This window comes from Pseudopipra pipra, chromosome 3 (genome assembly GCF_036250125.1).
Source record: "Pseudopipra pipra isolate bDixPip1 chromosome 3, bDixPip1.hap1, whole genome shotgun sequence".
In the NCBI taxonomy this organism is placed as follows: domain Eukaryota; kingdom Metazoa; phylum Chordata; class Aves; order Passeriformes; family Pipridae; genus Pseudopipra; species Pseudopipra pipra.
Window position 1 is genome coordinate 91,249,155 of NC_087551.1, and position 19,412 is coordinate 91,268,566.

Here is a 19,412-nt window from a genome sequence, read left to right on the forward strand (position 1 = left end):
CCTGTGTGTCTTTCTGCTTGCCTTCCAGATGCTGTCATGAGAACTCATCACTTTCGCTCTGAGGTAATTTATTTAGCACGCAATTTCAAGGTCAGAAGTTGTTCTCTTTACCCGAGTACATATTGTCGTGGTCTTTTGTTAATGAAATCGCATGGTGAACTTTTCATTTTGCATGAAAAACATAATGCCCTCTTTCATTTCTTGGTCTGTTTTTTTCCCCCCCAACACAAAATGAGCTCTTCATCTGTGTTACCCTAACCGGCCTGCCGATTTGTTTCATTCCCAAAGGTATTGGTTACTTGGAGGAGAGCTGTGCTTACTGTATGTGTCAGACCTCCCTCTGTCCAAAAGCAACCCGAGCCCAGTTATTGACTGCACTGTAAATACGTGCAGAGCTGGTCAGTTTTGCAACTGCAGAACCTCTTGTTTTGCCACCAACTCTCACCTGCGCCCTGCTCCTTGCCAGGGAAGTTGCCTGCTTGGCTTGGATGTTGCCGTGGGAGATCCCAGAAGGATCCAGACTACAAGCCTGTTTGGCATGCAGCTCAGTGTGTGACTTTGTATTCACAGATCAGGGGAATCAAAACTCTTACATGCCAGTGCTGAAAGTATAACACAAACCCCAGACAATTCCTAGTGATTCTGAATGAGGAGCATAATTACTGGGAAAATATGTAAAATAATATTTGGTTTAGTATCCACTTTGTTTCCATGCTGCCCTGTAGAGCTCCTGTCTAGATATTTCTCTTGCCTGGTTTCCTGCTATTGATTTAAGGCATATCTTCATGCCATTGCCTCATATTCTGGAAGCCTTGAAAGAGAGTCTTGCACAAAAATGATCTTTTGTTTTAAATGATTTGCATTTTTTTCTTAGCCAGCTGTGGGTGTGAAAATTACCCAGTTATGACTAATGTTTTCAAAAGTGTGCACGGGATATATTTTTGCAATGTGGTTCATATTGGCAATTAGTTTTAAACTCCTAAGTATTTTGAAATTTGTACACACTGTCACAAAAAGAAGATGACATAGGGAGTGTCCTATCTTCGTGAAAAGCCCAGGTTTGTTGTTGACTGAACAGTGCTTCAGTAAAGTCAACAAACAAATGTGTCCCTCTAGAAATCAAAAGATTTTTTTCATTATTCAGTTTATCCAATATTAAATACTTGGTTTCCATGTAAAATTCATTCAATCCTGAGCCTAGATAGAGATGAAGTTTAATGTGTTACACCCTTTTGAAATACGTGCCATCCTGCATGGTGACCCTTAAAAGGGAAGTTTGCCGAGTAATTTATTTCTATTGCTTCACCATGTGGTTATTTGCATATCACCCAGTCAGAAGTAGATGAATATAAAATATTTCCTAGAAGCTTCCATTTAGTGAAACACTCTAAAATAAAGCAATAAAAACTGTTACATTCTTTCATAATTGTCTACATTTTGTTAACATAGAGTATCACTACAGCTAGTGGTCTAAACTGCCCTTTTAAATAAGTAGTGGAGCTGTTTTCCCCTTTATTATCTGATGAGACTTTTGATTCTTAAGAGAAAACAATGACTCATTTGACATCATTAAATTTTCATTTTCCAATTTTTTTTCAAGTAAGATGTTATTTTAATGAATCTAATGGAATAGATTAATGAAAAAATTACAGGCATACTTCCATTAAAAATATTGGAAGCATTATCTGAAGCAGAATTTGACATTCTCAATCTATATCATCACAAAACATCACACACTTCCAACTCCAATAAGATGCTGATGAAAACAAAGAGTTATACATGAAAATATGGGCTTTGCATACTTCCCCACCTCCCGAATGAATGTAACATCTCAACTCCAAGTTTTATAGCACAAGGTACATCTGCTAGCTCCTGCCATACTTAGTTGTTTGTCAGGTGTAGTTATAAATGGTGTTTCTTAATTAACTAGAAGATAATGAAAATTGATAGTAAATAGCAGTGGGTTGGCATTCATCTCCTGAGAGCTGCATTCAAATCTGACTTCCCTCACATGTGAACGTGCAGGTGGTCTAGCAGCAGTGCACAGAGAATTATAATTGCCCTATCTACAGAACGGTTGGCAATTCCTGCAGGATTGACTGCCTGCCAGGAAAGCCTTATATTTGGAAAAATAGATATGTGCAAATTTATGTTGAGATGCTTAGCCAGAGCCATAGCTCTTATGGTGCATGCCTTCATTGTCTATATGCAGTGAGAACTATTGAATACCTTTCCTTTAGTACTGAACCCCCATATTAAAAAATAAGACTCTATACTATGAGAAGGTAGATACAAAATCTGAAAATGTATTTATGATCAGCTCTCCTGTTTTGAATTTTATATGCCACTGATGAATTGAATTCACAAGTAGTTGATTTTTGGAGGGGCTTGATTTTTAATGTCTCTTAAAAATATATCTCATTATAATAGAGCAAGAGTCTATGCAGATATTGCTTATTATAGAATGAACTTAAACACTTGACCCCCTGCCTCAAAAACAGATAAATTTGCATGAATCATTATGAATATAAAGTAGGTTAAAGTCTGTCTTTGTTAGAGGTGCTTCATAACAGAAAAAATTTACCAGGAAGAAGATGTGAGAGTTTACTGAGATAATACACTTCACCACTAACACTTATTTACTACCATCTGAAGTTTTTCAGTTCTATTTTTTAGGATATTTTTATTACAGTCCTTAAGATCATTATGACTATAATTGCTCTTAAGAGTCCTCCATCCCCCAGGTGCTATAGATATTCCATGAAGTCACAAAGGAATCACACCCAGAATAGTTAATGTTTCTAATCTGAGGAAGACCTAGATATGCCATTGCTTTAAAAAGAAAACAAGTAAATTTCCAACAGAAATATTCATTGTTACATGACACGTCAGACTTTGATGTAGCAGTTTGCACTATTCTTTCTTTATTTTGAAAATCAGTTGTAGAACGAAATGTCAGTGTTGAACCCAAATGACACCAAAATAACAATATAACTCAGTGAGAGTTTTACCCAACTAGGGACTATGATTAATGGTTGGTATTATTATTATTGTTATTATTATTAACCCCTGTATATTAAAAATATTAATGTTACTAGTGATTCACTGATTTAATTTTTCTTGTGCTCTCTGTACAAGTTTGTTTTCCCATGAAATAGAGGAATTTTCTCTGAGTACTTTGTGGACTTGGGCTTGATACATTTCAATGTTTAGCATTTTACATTTGTACCTTTCAATTTAAAAGCATTGCTTACTGTGTTGGTGTTGCCACTTCTTGTGATTTAAATTTCTTTCTGAATTAGTTTTCCTTATTGTTGAAGCCGCTGGAGTCACAGGATTATGTGAGATTTTTACCTTTCAATTAAAAAGGAAGTAGGCTTCTAGCCTTTAGGCTGGAAGGAATTAATCCAAATGGTATAATTCTTAATATCTTTTGATTTGGTGGTAAGAACTGTTGAAAAGGAAGTTCCTCATTCAGGATCTAGAAATGGTTGGGTTTTATGAGATTGTGAAGGGATAATTTTACTAACTGCTAAACCAGAAGTTAATGGGTTTCATATTATTGGGGAAAACATCTTTTGCCTGAAATTTTCTCTGAGCTTTACAGTTTTCCTTTATCTTACCTTTTAAAGAAATACTATGATCTCAGGAACTGAAGGTATCAGTGTTAATGGGTAGTCATGAGCAACATGGTTTCATTTAGTATTTATTTTATTTTGACTCATACATTTTGGGCCAGTTTCCTGTGAATGCTTCCACTGAGACCTACAGGTATAAGTCTACTAGGAAACAAATTCATAGAAGTTTTACAGTCCACTGTAAATCCTGACTTCACATAACCCAGGTGGGACTAGACACACCAGTAAGGCAAACAGGGGTTGACACTTTATGAAAAGACTCTTTGGGAGGGCTGGCAGCATGTGTTAACCACAGCTGTAGCAAAAGAATAACATTTGGTCGTTTGAGTTTTGCAGACCCCACGTTTTCTTCTTAGTACACTAAACAGTGCCTACAATGTTGTATGTATTTGGTCTATTGTTGTGACAAGGCTGGTAGTGAAATAGGTCAGCCAAGACTGACGATAATTTTTAAGAGCAAATGGATTTTCAATTATGGTACAATGGTACAATGGATGCAAAACAATAGTACAACAGTCTCTGGGAAATGTATATATTACTTTGCCCAGAAAAAGTGTTCATAAATTTATCTCTAAGCATACCTTTGCCATAATCATCTTCCTTCTGAGACTGATCATGAGACAGTTGCCTAAAAATACAGTTCAGGTATCTTGCAAAACAATAATGAATAGTCTTTGAAGAGTTGCACAATAATTCATCCTGAGCATTGCAGCTATTTATAAACTGCTCCAGATATGTACAGCTTCAGTGAAAACAGAAATCGGCAGACCCTCCAAGCTGAATTTGAGGCTTCTGTTTGACTGGAGGGAGTGCATTCAAGGAGCACCAGAAACATGCAGGACTAGCCAGAAAAATACATTCACTCACCTATTGAAAGGATGTGTCCTTGTCTTTGCAGAGCTGAATCAGCCTGAAAATATTTTATCTTTGTGTTTGACGTGCTTTTCCCTCAGGATGTTTAAACTATTTTTCCATTAGCTGTCTAAGAGTTAAGGAGCAGGTTCAAGGGAATATAAATTGTTTTCTTAGATGTATGAAAGCACTTATGTACAGGAATGAATGAAGAGCTATATATACAGGTTATACTGTATAAGGACAAATCCGTCTGTCCATTTTTCAGTAACATGTCCAATAATGTGGCCCAGAGAGGGTACGTCACACTGAGCTGTCACATGGCAAACTAGGTATCACTGAGATTTGGCTTACTATATGTCATCTGTCCATCACTCTTTGTCAGCTTTAGTCACTGCAGTGCTGCCTTTAGATAGCCCAGCAAGCACTGACCTATGCTGAGGAACAGCTTGTTTGGTAATTGTATCAAAAACCATGGCAATTGCCTGGTTGCTGCAGCAAGACCACTTGGGTTCCTGAACTAAACTAACTTCAGAGGAGTTAACTTGGGTACCTCTACTCTGTGCTAAAGTGTAGTGTAGAAATGCCTAACATATTTATATAGCCTTCTGGTTGTCTGAATCTCTGCTCTGGCTTCTGACAGCCTGCAGAACATTGAAATGCTGAGGGGATCTCCTCTTAGCTCCATCGATCACCTGATAAAGTACTGACATTGTGTCATGGTCCACATCAGTGGTCAGGCATGGTCTCGGGACCTGCATTATAAATGAACACATCTCCACGGTTCTCTAACAGGATACGGACAACCACTGGATAAAGATAAGCTACCTCATAAAAGTTCTTACTCTTTAGTTTCCCATTAATACAGTTATGCCAACAAACTCATAGCTATCATCTAAGTATTTAGATATCCAGGCTTCTCAGTATCTACTGTTATCTCTGGAAATGTGTTTTAGATGAGGCTGCAGCTTCTGTTGTGCTCTATGCCAGTGCACACTCCTGGTACACACAAGCAGAGCCCTGGTTTCAAGGGGATGCAGGTGGAGCATGGCTTGTGGCCATCTGTCTGTTAACAGCCACATTGTACAAAGGTACAGAATGGGAACTTCTAGCTAGATAAACTAACCTCAGATTGAAACTGTGAATTAAAGCAGCTGAGGTCATACTTCAGTTTTACCACATCTGCACGGCTATAGAAACTGTTTTTACATGGACAGAAAGGATAATGCAGGGGTCCATAGACCACATAGAGCTAAGAGAAACTTAATCATCTGCATTGATTTCTCAGTTACTGTGGTTAGATTATAAGGGTGACAGATGAGGTTGTGGATGCCCCTTCAGAAACAGCTCAGCACTTTAGGCTGAGGGTATTAAATGAAAGAAAGCCACATAAACAGGGTAGTGTGACCCTCAGCGCTGTGGCTGCTCCAGGGCTGTTACGTGTGTTTTCCTAGGGCATGGAAACCTCACTCACACTCTCTTCCATTCCCAAACTTCTTTAGGAAGAGGCACCTTTGATGCGCTATGGAAGAAAGCGCAGAGCACAGGGTGAAGTCACCTTGCTGTTTTCATATAGGATCTGATTCAGCTGAGCTGGGCTTTTCTGGCCTGGTCGTATCAGACATGCAGAGCTGCAGCCTCTCAACCTGCCCCCCTTGCTCTGCAGCCTGGAGGGGTCTCAGACTCTGTGGAGGGAGCACGTGGGCTCCTGCAGCCCCCCAGGGCAAGGACTCAGCACTGTGTGGCAGAGATCCTTTAGCATATTGTCAGGCTCACAGCTGAGACAGCTGCTCTAGACCTAGATCTAGCAAAGCTGCCTTGTTTTTATTCTTATTCCTTGCGCTTCTAGTTCACTGGTGAGCCTGGGTACCTGCTACGTGGATCCAAAGTGTCTGAGCCCCTGCTGTGCTCCCTTGTGCCCTACTGCCTTGCATCAAGGACAGTCAGAGCTTTGCAGTTCCTGACTCATCAGCGGAAATGAAATACGAGTTGTGACTAAAGTGTGAAAACACCACATCAGCTACAGAAACTAACTGCAGTTGATGTTTGGGCAAAGGCACATTTCTTGGAAGTTGTGCCAAAGTCCTTATCTTGCCTGTCCACTCAGCTGTTTAAATACAGCACTCGGCTTCAGGACGGCAAGGTAGATAGTAGAGCGAACTGGAAGTGAAACACAGTTCTTACAGACTTATTTGATGATTATATAAATTGATAGCATTAACTGTACTGAAATACATAATGTTCTAGAGAGAACAAAATGATACAATCAGCTCAAGGTATCATTCCCTTCTGATCTGCTGCCACTACCTTCCTTCATGTGAAGTGCTGCTGGAGTTGGAAAGTGTCTTTGCAAAACCAGCATCCCCTCATTCAGCCCAATAAGCTCACTGTAGGCATTTACAGATTATAGTCTATAGAGCTAGAGCTCAGCTGACCTAGTGTAGGTGTCTGCTTCAGGATGAGCTGAATGATTCTTTGAGCCTCACTGAATGCGTCAACTAAATTTTTTATTGGTAATAACAGGAGCTTAGTCTAGTTGCTGCTGAAGCAGGGACCCATTCAGGTATCCTGTTGGTATCTGAATCTGGGTATCTTAATAGATATCTGAATTCCAGCCTAGATATCTTTTTCTAATATATTCCTGCTAAGTCTTCCATCAGTTATGCATCTATTTTATAATTGAAAAAACGCAGACCCATCTTCTCATGCTGTGGTAGCATAAATTTTCTTAATGGTTTGTTTCAAACAAGCACACTGGACAGAGGACAGTAATTTCTTTGTACTAGATGTTGTGCAGCACTGCAATGCTTTAGCAATGTCTGTTATTTCTTATTCTCCTTCTTACCGTATTTTAATATTTAAAGCTAATTTCTAATGGCAGATTCTTAATGTATACAGGACACTGCCCAAGACAAGGAGACATGATGAGATGGAAAATGAAGGAATCAGGGGTAGAAAAGGGACATGCTTGGGGAATGCACTAGTATATTTTAAATGAAACTTTCCCTTGCAGACTACTGATTAAGGAGTTTTCTGATTTATTTTTTTTCTTAAATAATTATTCCCTTCCTACTGTAGGCTTGCAGTGCTGAGGTAACAGGGGAGGAAGTGGGACAAACTATTGTAAAGGCAAGGCAGCCATGGAAAGCTGCAAGCCTTCTTGTCAGAGAATGATAGGACTGCTTGGAGAACAGGCCAGCTTTTGTGGCTTATAGGTTTAGACAGGAAAGAGTATTTAAAGGGTATCTTGAGGCATGACTGGGCATGCTATTTGGCTATTTGCTTGCAGATCATCAGATTTTCCTAGTGTTACAGCTTACCTGTGCTTGACCGGAATCCTGACCTTATGACAGGAACAACCAAACACGGCATGTAAAATAGAAGTGTAACACGGCATGGGTGATTAGAAATTGTATTCTAAATTCACACCTAAACCTAGCTTCACACAAAGGCTCCTGTGTACGTACTCAGGTACTTGCTTATGAACTGGAAAGCAGGTTATTGATGTTCTATTTCATGAACTCCGTTGGAAGAGCAATCTTGTTCAGGTTATGTAAAAGACAATTGCTTTAGATGCCTTTGAATGTGTGGACTTATCTTGGAATATGACACGTGCCAAATCACAGTCTTCAACATTTGAGAAATGGTTCCAGCACTGCTTAGAGTTTAGGTTTAGAAGATAAGAATAATATCTCCTAAAATAACATAAGGCATGAGAAGAAGCATCAGTGAAAGCTTGCTAATGAGGGAGTGGAATGGGAAATTGAATGTAAAATCATACATTTTATGTTTTAAATCCTGATTCAGATCTTTATAGGAATAATCCTTTGCAAGATTAAAAAAATAAAATCAAGAGAACCACACACACACAAAAAAAGATTGCAGTCTGTTTTTTCAGTCCTGATAGAATTAAGAAAGAATCCTGATAGAATCAAATGCAGTTGCATCCTCCTTGGGTGTTTGTGAAGTAATACAGTCAGTGAGTGTAGATAATCTTCCTGCAATAGAAAATTAAGACTTTGCATTACTTAGCGATCTTCACTATTAAACAGGATGTATAAATAGCTCAGAGAATTTAACTTGAATCTTGGATTTTGGGTTGAACTTGCAGAACTGGCAGTTAAATAAATGTTTTGTTTTGGTTTTTTTTGTTGTTTTGTTTTGTTTTGTTTTGTTTTTGTTTTGTTTTGTTTTTATTTCTTTGTAAACTGATGGTATTTGGGATGGAAATCACTATGGAAGAGGAATGAGGAGAATAATGCAATCCTGGTCACTTTTTGAAACTATTCTTACAATATAGATGCATATATATATATGTATGTTTGTCTTTGTAGCAGATAGAATCTCAGATTTTTCTCTTTCAGTGTGCAGGGGAATTTCATACAATAAAGTTATTGAATTAAATCTGCCTTTTTAGTTCAAGTAGGTACTCCAACTGTAGGGTTTAATTCTGTTTCAGCCTGACTGCAAAACAGCTGAGAACACCAGCATCTTGAGAACGGATCTGATACCATGCAGTCTAATGGCTCAGGCCCTAAGATGTTGTAGGTTGCATATAAATGAGTTTCAAGCTTTAAACAGGCGGTAACTGACAATTTGAAAACTCTTTCTTGAGGCCATTAATTGGCAATGGTAATAGATTGACAATTCTCATGCACATACAACCACTGTCAAAAACCTTAAAAGCAAGCACATGAAGTTGGATATCCTATCTGAGCTTCTTTTGGCTTTAATATTCATTAGTGCACCTTAAAAAGTGCATTAATCTACAGGACTTATTCAAATATCTGTACATGCCTTTGCAAACGGAGTTGAGTTCTGTTGTCATTGAATTATGGCTTGATGCTAGCTAGCACTTTTTCTGTGATTTACTGAAGTTCTGCCAGAAGGTACACTGGGCTGCAGTCCAGTGCCCACTGAAGTTAATGCAAAGATTTCTGTTGATTATAGCTGGATGTGAGATAATGCACTCTTACCTTCATGATATTAATGTTTGTTGATTCTGAAAACACATACTGGCTGGAAAGGTTGGGTTCAAGATCATCCAATATATTCTACATAAAATACTTATACACTGGAAAAAATGAAAACTGAATATGGTTTCTTATCAAGCACAAAAATAATAGATAATGTATGATGAAGGCAGTAGGGTTAGTAGAAGCTAGAATGGAGAGGAAAAGGATCTGGTGAATTAATACAATTGTGCATTGAAAGAATGGATAAGTCAGAGATTCATATCACTAAAGCAATAATGCACACATGGGATAGCACTGATGTATTCATATGGTGCTATTCAAGTACCAGACAAAGAATTAAAATAAATACAGAAAAACTAAGACAGTGAAAGAAAAAGGTTCAACACATTATGCAAAATATACTTTTCTGTAAATTAAAAAAAAAAAAAAAAGCAAAATTAGACAAGTTTTTTAGGATGTTTCAAATTCCTGTTTTTTATGATGAATGAATTGGGAATGAGAATAAGCAAAAACATAACAAGGAGAGCAGAGTATGACGTACTTGGTTATCAAATACCAGACCACACTGAAGAAATAGGGCAAATAAACAGACAAATGATGTTCAGAAATGCAAGGTTGAGTATATTAAAGAGAAAAGTCTTTAGCCTCTTTCTTAATTTTTAGGTTTATGGTCTCCAGAAAGGGACTTCTGAATGACTTCTGACAGTTCAGTGAAGACCACTTTTAGATGTATAGCCTCATCAGAAAGAAGGTGGGATGGGAAATGTTCTACTATTATATATATCAGTAATATGGATTTATATAGAGTAGTGTGCTGAATTGCAGGGTTCCAGCAAGAGTGATGTCTGTGAATAAGGAAATGTAAACATCTCAGAAGAAAAAAAAAATATAGAAGAGACCAGAATAATTTCATCTAGAAGGAGGAAAATAAGAGGAAGTCTGATGATAAAATATGTATGGAATGATGAATACTGTATTGGAGGCAGACCAAAACCTAACCATCATAGGACTGATCCATCCTATCTAATTTTGAATACTGACAGTAGGGATGTCTATAAGTAAAGTAGTCAGCCTGGACTCCCATCACAGGTAGAGAAATAGGTTCTGTTAAGAAATGGTTCATCTGCCCTGCTGGCTTCTGTGGGTCAAAAGGCAACCCAGGGAGGGGAGGTCTGATGAACTTTGGTCAGAGGAAACCCACACCTGTTTCTATAGAAAAGAAATTGGTCACTGAATCTGAGATGTGAAGTTAAAACTTGGCTGGATAAGAAGATATTTTTTTACAGAACACCTTACCGTGAAAGTAATTTTACACAGTGTTCTCTGGCATGCAGTGCCCAGGCTGGCAACAGTCATCGTTGATCTGGGTGTAAAGATAGACAGAACAGGTTCTTTCAATATTATCACACTTCATTCCAGGAAAAAAAAGCCCACCCCACAATTTCAGAGAAGACTTTAAAGGATGAATTTCAGGTAAAAGAGGCTGATTTCCCTAGCCTGCTTCCTCAGAAAGAAAAATTCCCTCGAGAGCAGGTGGACTAGGCTTTGGCTCTGCAACAGCCTCCAGAGACACCTCTATTCCTGCTGATTGATTAGGGAGATCATTCTTCAGGGATTCAAACAGACTCTAACTGGAAGGATGCACATGAATGCTTTTGGAGAGAAGATAATCCCAGGTTCAGTTTGCCTCTTGTCTTCCTCTGATATATCTAAAACTGGTTCTGGTGATCATCTGTGTTGTTTCTTTAAGGAAGTTTAGTTTCCTTTAGTGTAAATATTTGTGCAGCTATTTTAGTTTTTGGAAGACAGATTTTCTAAAATACATAGTTGGAGTTTTGTTTGTTTTGCCTTGTTTCAGAATTTTACAGGCACAAAAATGAGTCAGGCAGTAGGGTCTAGTAATGAGCAACTCCCTTCCAGCACAAAGAACAAGAAAAAGTTTGTCACTGCCCAGTGACACAGCATTCACATGACAGTGGAAATTATAAATTGCTTAATGGTGTTAGAGCAACCTCACTGTATTATCAGTGTGATTTTAAAATCTCCAGCGTTTCCTCAGTAATTTGGTCTCAGGTGATGTATTGTACTTCCCTACATATTTTGTAACATTTTTCTGCTCTTCTGTGAGCACTGAGTTAACATTTAAAATAGTGCTGTCTTTGCCAAAGAGATATTTTTGTGATTTCCACATTTTTTTATTTTGACTGCTGTATTAATATGATGTTTTCAATTCTGGGCTAAACTGAAGGATAAATAACACAGATGACACAAAAAGCTTCTTTTCACTTCACTGCTTAGATGGAATTACTGGCCATTCTAGTTTTGCAGTGATCATAAGAGTAGCAGCTTCCATAATTTACATCACTTTTGACTCCTGTTTTCATTTTTGACTACCAAATTTTGAAAATTTCCAGATTTGGGTCTTCGTTCTGGCAAAGTCTCATTGCAGGAATGAGTAAGCATTTTGGGTTTTGGTCTGAGGACTCTGCCCTTGCAACGTTATCTTTGTTGATACAGAATTAATTTTCCACCTGAAATCAAGATCTTCTGCCTTTATCACATTATAATCCTCCCCACAGCAACCATTTGTGATACTGCAGGCAGATTATGACTTCAAGAGAAGAATAAGCTTCAGCAAACAGAAGCAGATGAGCTCTTAAAGAGATAAAGATCCCATTTTCCTGTTAGTAATAAACAGCAAAAGAGAAAAATATATAAAATGTCAAGGCGAAGCACTGTCTACAAACAGATTGTTCTAGGTCACAGGTGACTTTTTCATATTGAAACATAATACTTAATCAGTGAACCTTGACATATTTTGAGGTGAAGCCACTCAGTGAGACAGATTCACATTCTTAAATCCCTATCTGGCATGTGTTTCTGAGCACTTACAGAGCTGCTTAGCTTCTATCAATGCTTCTGTTACATAAACATACTTTCCAGAAGAGTTTTATCTGGCTAATGGGAGTGTGGTGAGGGAGCAGCTGCAGTGCAGGGTATATCACAAGGCTTCAGCCAGTAGCCATCATGTGTGAATGAACAATAATGCATTTAGAAAATCTATTTTGATTTCAGAATTTCGAATATATTTGTTGGGTATTTTAGTCTCTTGAGGAATATTTTAATTTAGTATGGAATAGTCCCTGATGCACACTAACCTTTTTTCTAAAAGAAAATTTCCATGAGCAGTAAGCTCTGTAATAGTAGGCTCCCTCTGTTGTATTTTTCCCTGTTATCCCGAATAGTCCCTAGTATCACGTTGAATGATACATTGTAAGTATCTGTTAGCTATTTCACAGTGTAGAAACAAAATGAGGCAGTAAGCTTTGTCATCGCAATAGTGTGGCAGAGTGTTTCACAGATCTACATCTCTGAATCTTTGGAGATCCTCCTAAATCTGTGCAGATCTTCTGGTGCAGTGGCTTTCACTGTGCTGCTTGCTTTGGTTGATATGGATTCCATTATGATACAGGGTGTCAAAGTCTGTCCCTACCTGTAGTCTGAACAATTCTATTGCTTCAGTAGAGTAAGAGGGATCATAAAAAAGATTGAAGAAATTTTGTCCGTACCTTTGCATCATATGTATTTCATAGCCCTGTTGCACCACATATATGAACCTCCCAGACTGACTTAGTAAAGCTGGGCTCTATTCCTGTCCCTCTTCTCCAGTGTTCAGGAGTAGAAGGTTGTTACCTGGAATTTACTTCACCATGTCACTTCACCTTTTCACATCATCTGTTGCATGCCATGTGTATCTGTAGCAATCACTAGCATGTGTATGTAAATATGTGTTTGTGTGTTTTGGCCATTTAAAGATATATTTACTTAATGGAGAACACCTTTAAATAACCAAGATACCCGTCTGTCTGTCTGAGTGTCCAGAACAGAGTGTTGCTGTCCTCCCTTGCAGTCTCATGAACATTAGACAAGTAAATCCCATTTTCACAGAGCCATACATCTACTTTTGATTGCTTCAGAACAGCATTTTAGCATAACTTTGCTATGCTGATTTCTTAATTAAAACAACAACAAAAAAGACAAACACCTCCAGAAAACACAAAAGCTAAGGGAATGGGGAAAAAACTCCAGCAGGTTTATATGGAAATGTATTGTTCCCACTAGTTTTCTGCTGGTAGGAATGCAGGATATTTAGATTTACAATACAAATTTCTTGAGTTTTATCTAAAATCTAACCATGGAGAAGTTCGAATCTTTACATGGACCAGCCATTTCTGAATGTTGGCTTTGTTACATAAGGACTTCAGCAGAGATATTTACCTAGAAGAGAAGAAGGTAGAAAATTAGGAATTGTTGCATCTATTCTTAGTTTTGAAAGGAAATGTAGCCTTTAAACTGCAGTCTGTCACTAAGGACATAGATTTGGCTCACTTAATCTGAAAGCTGATGTGACTAAGTGAATGGATATTATGACTTGGCCAAGTTTAATATTAACCAACATTGTATTCAGTACAAATGATGCATTTCAGGCCCTGTGCATGCTCATGAGGGGACTCAATAAAATGAGAGAATTCTCATTGTAAATGCTCTGCAGGTAGCAATAGAGGGATAGCATGATACATGTTGCCATTAAAGGAATGAAATTCTATAAGGCCATGAACCCTTTTGGATGTTGCCCAGAGGTTTTCTCAGCAAGCCTCTGAAAAGCATTTCTGAAGGGCAGCTTTTCCTGAGTTTATTAATTTGGCCAAATATATCTGTATTTCTCAGATGATAATAAAAGACATCACTCTGTCTTAATTATTTATTCCAAATGGTAAGATTTTCCCCAAACTCTAGCACTATCTGAACTCTTAACAAGAAATGTTGGTTATAATTGTTGCCATCTACTAATTTTTCTTCATTTTCAGTCTTAGGGGAAAAAAAAAAAGGCACCTTCGAAGTTCACACTCCCTAAAACAATTTCTCGTGAGGCCAAGAATTAACCAGGAAAATTTTAATTATAAGTTTTAAATTAGAACTATTCAGTTATAAATAACTAAAAGTATGAGCTTATAAAGAAAAGCAACAGGAGTTACTGGTACTAGCTGTATCAATAATACGTGTGATTTAGAAATATAAAACATATGTGATATTAATAGCACTTGGCAACATCTCTTTATTGTTACATGCAGTATATATGGACATTCCATTAATGTAAGGTGAGCATGCCTGTACATCAAGTCGTTGTTAAGATCCTGTGTGATTTTGCTGATGTCACATGGCTCCATTCGGGGACATGCCAAACACGATGATGCCTTTTTCTGTTACAGGGCTTTAGGTCAAGTCCTCGTCATGCTCGAAGACGTGTAGCACCTCGCCTTGAGGAAACACAACCTATAGTGGAAGCTCACCATCTAAGTGAGCAGGAAACTTCTGTAAGAAAAAGAAAAATCAAGAAAAGCAGCCGAGTCCAACCAGAATTTTACCATTCTGTTCAAGTTACCCCAACTCGAAAGCCTGTAAGTATTCTACCTTTAGGGATAAATAGCACTCAAAGTATATTAGAGAGTCATGTGATACAATTCTATTTTTTGGGCTATCCATATTCTGTTCCTCAGTTTAAAAATCTTTTCAGTTCTTATGTTCAGCATAAGAAGAATGTTTTTTGAATTTTGATATTTTTATTTAATATTCAGTCTACAGTCAATATTCAAATAAGATATTTAATTTGATAGTTTATAGTGATATTAGTAAACAGGTTTTTGTAGCGCATATGTATGTTATTGAAATTCCTCACTCAGATTTATCAGAGGTGCTATGTACTGAACCTGATTTATATGAAATCTTATTACTAGATCCAATTTTGAGGTCTCTTCTGCTTTATAGAGTATTTATAATCTTTCTGCTCAACAAAACTTAGATGAAGTCTTATCATTCTTTGCTTCTCAACTTGATCTACGTCCAGTTCTATTAATACTGATAACGTCCTTTTTGTGTGGAAATATGACAATTCATTGAAACATACAGTTCCTAATGTAAATGTGCATGAAGACATATTATGTCTTGCAGACATAATGCTTTTCTTTTATTAATGAGAGCTCACTGCTTTGATGCATTTGCTGACTAACTTATTTGTGCCAATATGAAGGGGCTTGAACTACTTCTAAGTCAGTATTATTAAAATGATATTGAGCATACCCTAAAAAATATTATCTTGACCTTGCTGCAGTCTAACTGAACCTTCCTAGACTGGTGGTAATTGAACACCAAAAATTATCAATGAGGTCTGAAGATAGTTTGAGAAAGCCTTCCTTAGTGGAATTACATTGCCTCAGAGAGAGCAAGAAACTTGTGCAAAGAAAAGAAAGCCAGAGCTGCCAACAACTGCTAGAATGTTTACTTATTAGCTGATCCATTCCATTTCTCTGCTTTCACTCCACTACTCCCCAGTTTCCTCTGTTCTCTCATGTTTCTACTTATAATTTACTTTAGAGTGCTCAAGATTCTGTGGTTTAATTTGACCTGATGGATTCATTTTTTGCTCTTCTTAAAGGATCTGATCGTCCTTTCTTCTCAACCATCTCCCTTTCACTCCCATCCTATTTTGCTCTCTAGACCATTTTGTCTAGTTCTGTAATTCTTACTGGGTCTCCAGCCTCCCACCAGGCTCTCCTCTGTTCGTTATTCACTTCTGGTCCTCTCCCTGCTATGTTGTCCTTCTTTAATCTCTTCTATCATCTCCTCTATTACTTTCCATGTCACTCCTATTGGGTTTTTTAATTCCCTTTTCAGTTCAGTTGTTCATAATTTTTTCCATGGTAGGCCTATGCCTGCCTGTAATTGCTTAGGCTGTTACTAACTACCACTGATTAACAACACTGGAAAAAGAGCATCAGTGCTGCTGAATTAAAGAGCTAAAACTGTATAAATGGTGTAAGCAGCAAAACAGGCTTTGAATAACAGATTATTGAAGCTAAGAAAACCCTGCTTTCCCCCAAAGTCAGTAACACGTCAGGGGCTTCAGGACCAGCAAAAGAAAGAAGTGTAAGAATAGAAAATGTTCAATGTTACTATATAACTTCACTTTCCTCTTATTTCATGTGTCTGCTGTGTCTGACAAGACCTACCACTGAAGCAGTAATAAATCTCAGATTTAGAGAAAACTTCTCTTAGTGCTGTCACCATTATGTCACCTCCTTGAAATTGCTTTTGCAGTGTATCTTTTATGCAGCGTTATGCAGCTCTTTTGATAGCCTTTCCTTCTACAGCCTTGATGAACTCACATTTCTACAGAAAAAGAATAAATCATTATCTTTATTAGACTACAATCCAGAAAACTTAAGTCACCAATTTAATTTGTCATGGACATTGTAAGTTATTCTGAATGTATTATTAATGCCATGGTGACAGAGTGAATAAGGTTTACGCAGTGACAAATCTCCGCAGCATTGTGAAGTCCCAGGCAATCACAATATCGTCCATCTCGCAGTTTGGCACATCTTCATCCCACTTTGTTTCAATGTCTCAAAGCTCAGAGACTTTTGGCCTTGTAGAGTTTTACGTGTTTCAGTGCCAGAAATACTCGTTAGTCTGCATAATTTCTTTCTCTTTTTTCCCCTGTTATTCCTAGCTCTGCCCACCTGAACTGCTTTAAATAAATAATCTGTTGTCTTGAAGTTCATATTACAGAAATATTTGTAGGCAGGTATGGCCATATTCTGCTTAGTCATCACTTGAAAAAATGATGTATGATGTCTGCTAACCAGAAGACAGTTTCTCCTCATGAAACAGTTCTCAGTTTTATTTTTCCTCTACTCATGCCTTTTTGTCCCTATTTTCTGAAAAGAAAGGTATCTCCAAAGTAACTGTAAAACAGTCTTCTGGAAAGCTTTTTCTTTGCTCCAGGAAATTTTTGAGTAATCAATCCGAAAACATTAACCTGCTTTGTTGCTATATTAAGATGTATGCTTAAAGACTTTTTAGATATTTTGTGAAAAGTTTTGGTGGATGTTTAGATGCTGGGTTTTCTTATTCCTGCTAATTTACACCATTTTGTATTTGTTTGATTTTGTTGTGCCTAAGTCTTGTTTTTCAGTTTCCTGGCTGGTGTTATAATTATCTGAATTTGCTTGTATTATTTCTCGCTTCCTGCATAGCAATCTGAGATCTTTCCAGCATAGTCCCTGATCTTGTCAGAACTAAATTAGGTGTAATTGTGTGGATGGGAGTAATCCTGCTGAAGACAATAATTGCTCCCCTTGAAAATCTGCACAAGCAGATGTTTGCAGAAATAAACTTCAGTTTTCTCTGAAAATTTCATTTTTTTTTACACCTTCCAGGTCATTAATGAGGACATTAAATACATTTTGTGCTAATACCAATTCTTACTGTACAGAGTTTATAGCCATTTTCACTTTTACTCATCTTATTTGGTGCAACATGAACACAGTGCTGTGAGGCTTACCCCTTTTAAGGCACATTGTTCTATTTTGTGCCCTGTAGGTCACCCTCTCATTGGTGGCTGTATTTTTTGTGCTGACATTCTCTATAGGTGACAGTTTTACATCAACTTCACGCTGAGGAGAGTAAAGATACCTATTACTGGAGCATGCTTTGAGTTTTTGAACACAACAGAGAACTCTTGAGAAGAAACACATCTGTGTTCTTTAATTTAGCATGACTTCGTGCAAGTCAAAGGAGTGTTATACATCACTCCTTTCATGAATTGGGTAGCTGACTCTGTAAAGGTAGTTAAATTTTCTGAAGGTGTGGAAGGATGCGCAAAAGTCTCCTGTCATGAGCTTGCTGCTGCATAGCAATACTTCTCCAGAGTAAATTTTAAACTAAGGGTTCTATTACAAGCATTTTGCAAATATTATCCATGTTTTAAATAGTGGTCTGCTCTGAAGCAAAAGTATAAGACTCTGCAAATTATTAACATTTCTCCCCCCCACACCTTGTGCTGGGCTGGAACAAAAGATAGCCTTGAGTTTGTATAAACAAATCTGGCTCCTGAGCTGTGGAGTCAGTTAGACATACAGTTCTGCCAAATTCTAATTTCACCTCTATGTCTACAAACATAGTGGAAAAGAGATGCCATCAAAGCAGCATCTTTTGATATCTCCATTGTTAAACAATGGAGATATCAAACTGCCCAACTCATGCAGTCACCAAGGATTATTTAAGATCATGACATGTATCAAAATTTACACTTGTGTTTGTCATAACAAGATCATTGTAAGATATGCATCAGGTGAGACTACAGAGATTGGGGCATAAATAAATCTGGTTGCTTCACTTTCAGATGTGAAATCCCTGTTTCTTCTCAAATCCCTGTACTTTACACATCCAGAGTTATTGGTCTGTTGTGCCCCTGAAGTGTAGCTACAGCATATATTGAGTGGATTATCTATGGAATAGTGTTAAAAAAAGTATCTCTGAAGTAACCTACAAAGAATAAACTGATGACAAATAATGATCTCAGAAGCACTGATGCTTGCCGGTATTCCTTGAGGTCTCCTAATGAACCTGTTTTTTATTAATTAAGACTAACCTTTGCTGCAGCAATTTAGCTCCTTAGGGGTGGGTGCAGCATTGCTACAAGTTGCTACATGGAAACCTGAAGGAGGTCAGATGTCTGGGAGGTCACATGTGGAAAAAAACAACCGATATGAGCAGCTTCATTTGGCTCCACTGAGGCTACTCCCAAGGTAGCAGAAGTGAAACTTTCAGTGTAAAGACCCTGTTGAAGAAACCATGAAAGCAAAGCTAAATCAGTTTTTAATGCATGTAAAGCCATGAGTTGTCCCATTCAGCTATCCTGGCTTTTGCTTTTATGTGTTTGAGCCTTAAAACTTATGGGAAAACCAGTATTACAATTCTGTATAAAAAACACTTTGGAGTTTTTTTTAAACATCTGATACCAAATAATTTATAGAAGAATTCCGGGTGTTAGTGGACACTTAACCTACCTGAGATGAATTATTTCACGTGGATGAAGTTGTTC

General features: G+C 37.6%; 1 protein-coding gene across 17 annotated transcripts in view; it reads left to right on the plus strand.

The window, feature by feature from the left end:
• DST (dystonin) overlaps positions 1-19,412 on the plus strand; it is a 311,288-nt gene that overhangs the window by 584 nt on the left and 291,292 nt on the right. For 15 of the 17 annotated variants that reach the window (XM_064650251.1, XM_064650255.1, XM_064650253.1 and 12 more), the window contains exons 2-3: positions 29-90; positions 14,737-14,925. In XM_064650251.1, the coding sequence (XP_064506321.1) occupies positions 29-90; positions 14,737-14,925 (251 nt within the window). The remainder of the gene's footprint in view (positions 1-28; positions 91-14,736; positions 14,926-19,412) is intronic. The other 2 variants (XM_064650259.1, XM_064650281.1) reach the window with 1 other exon arrangement.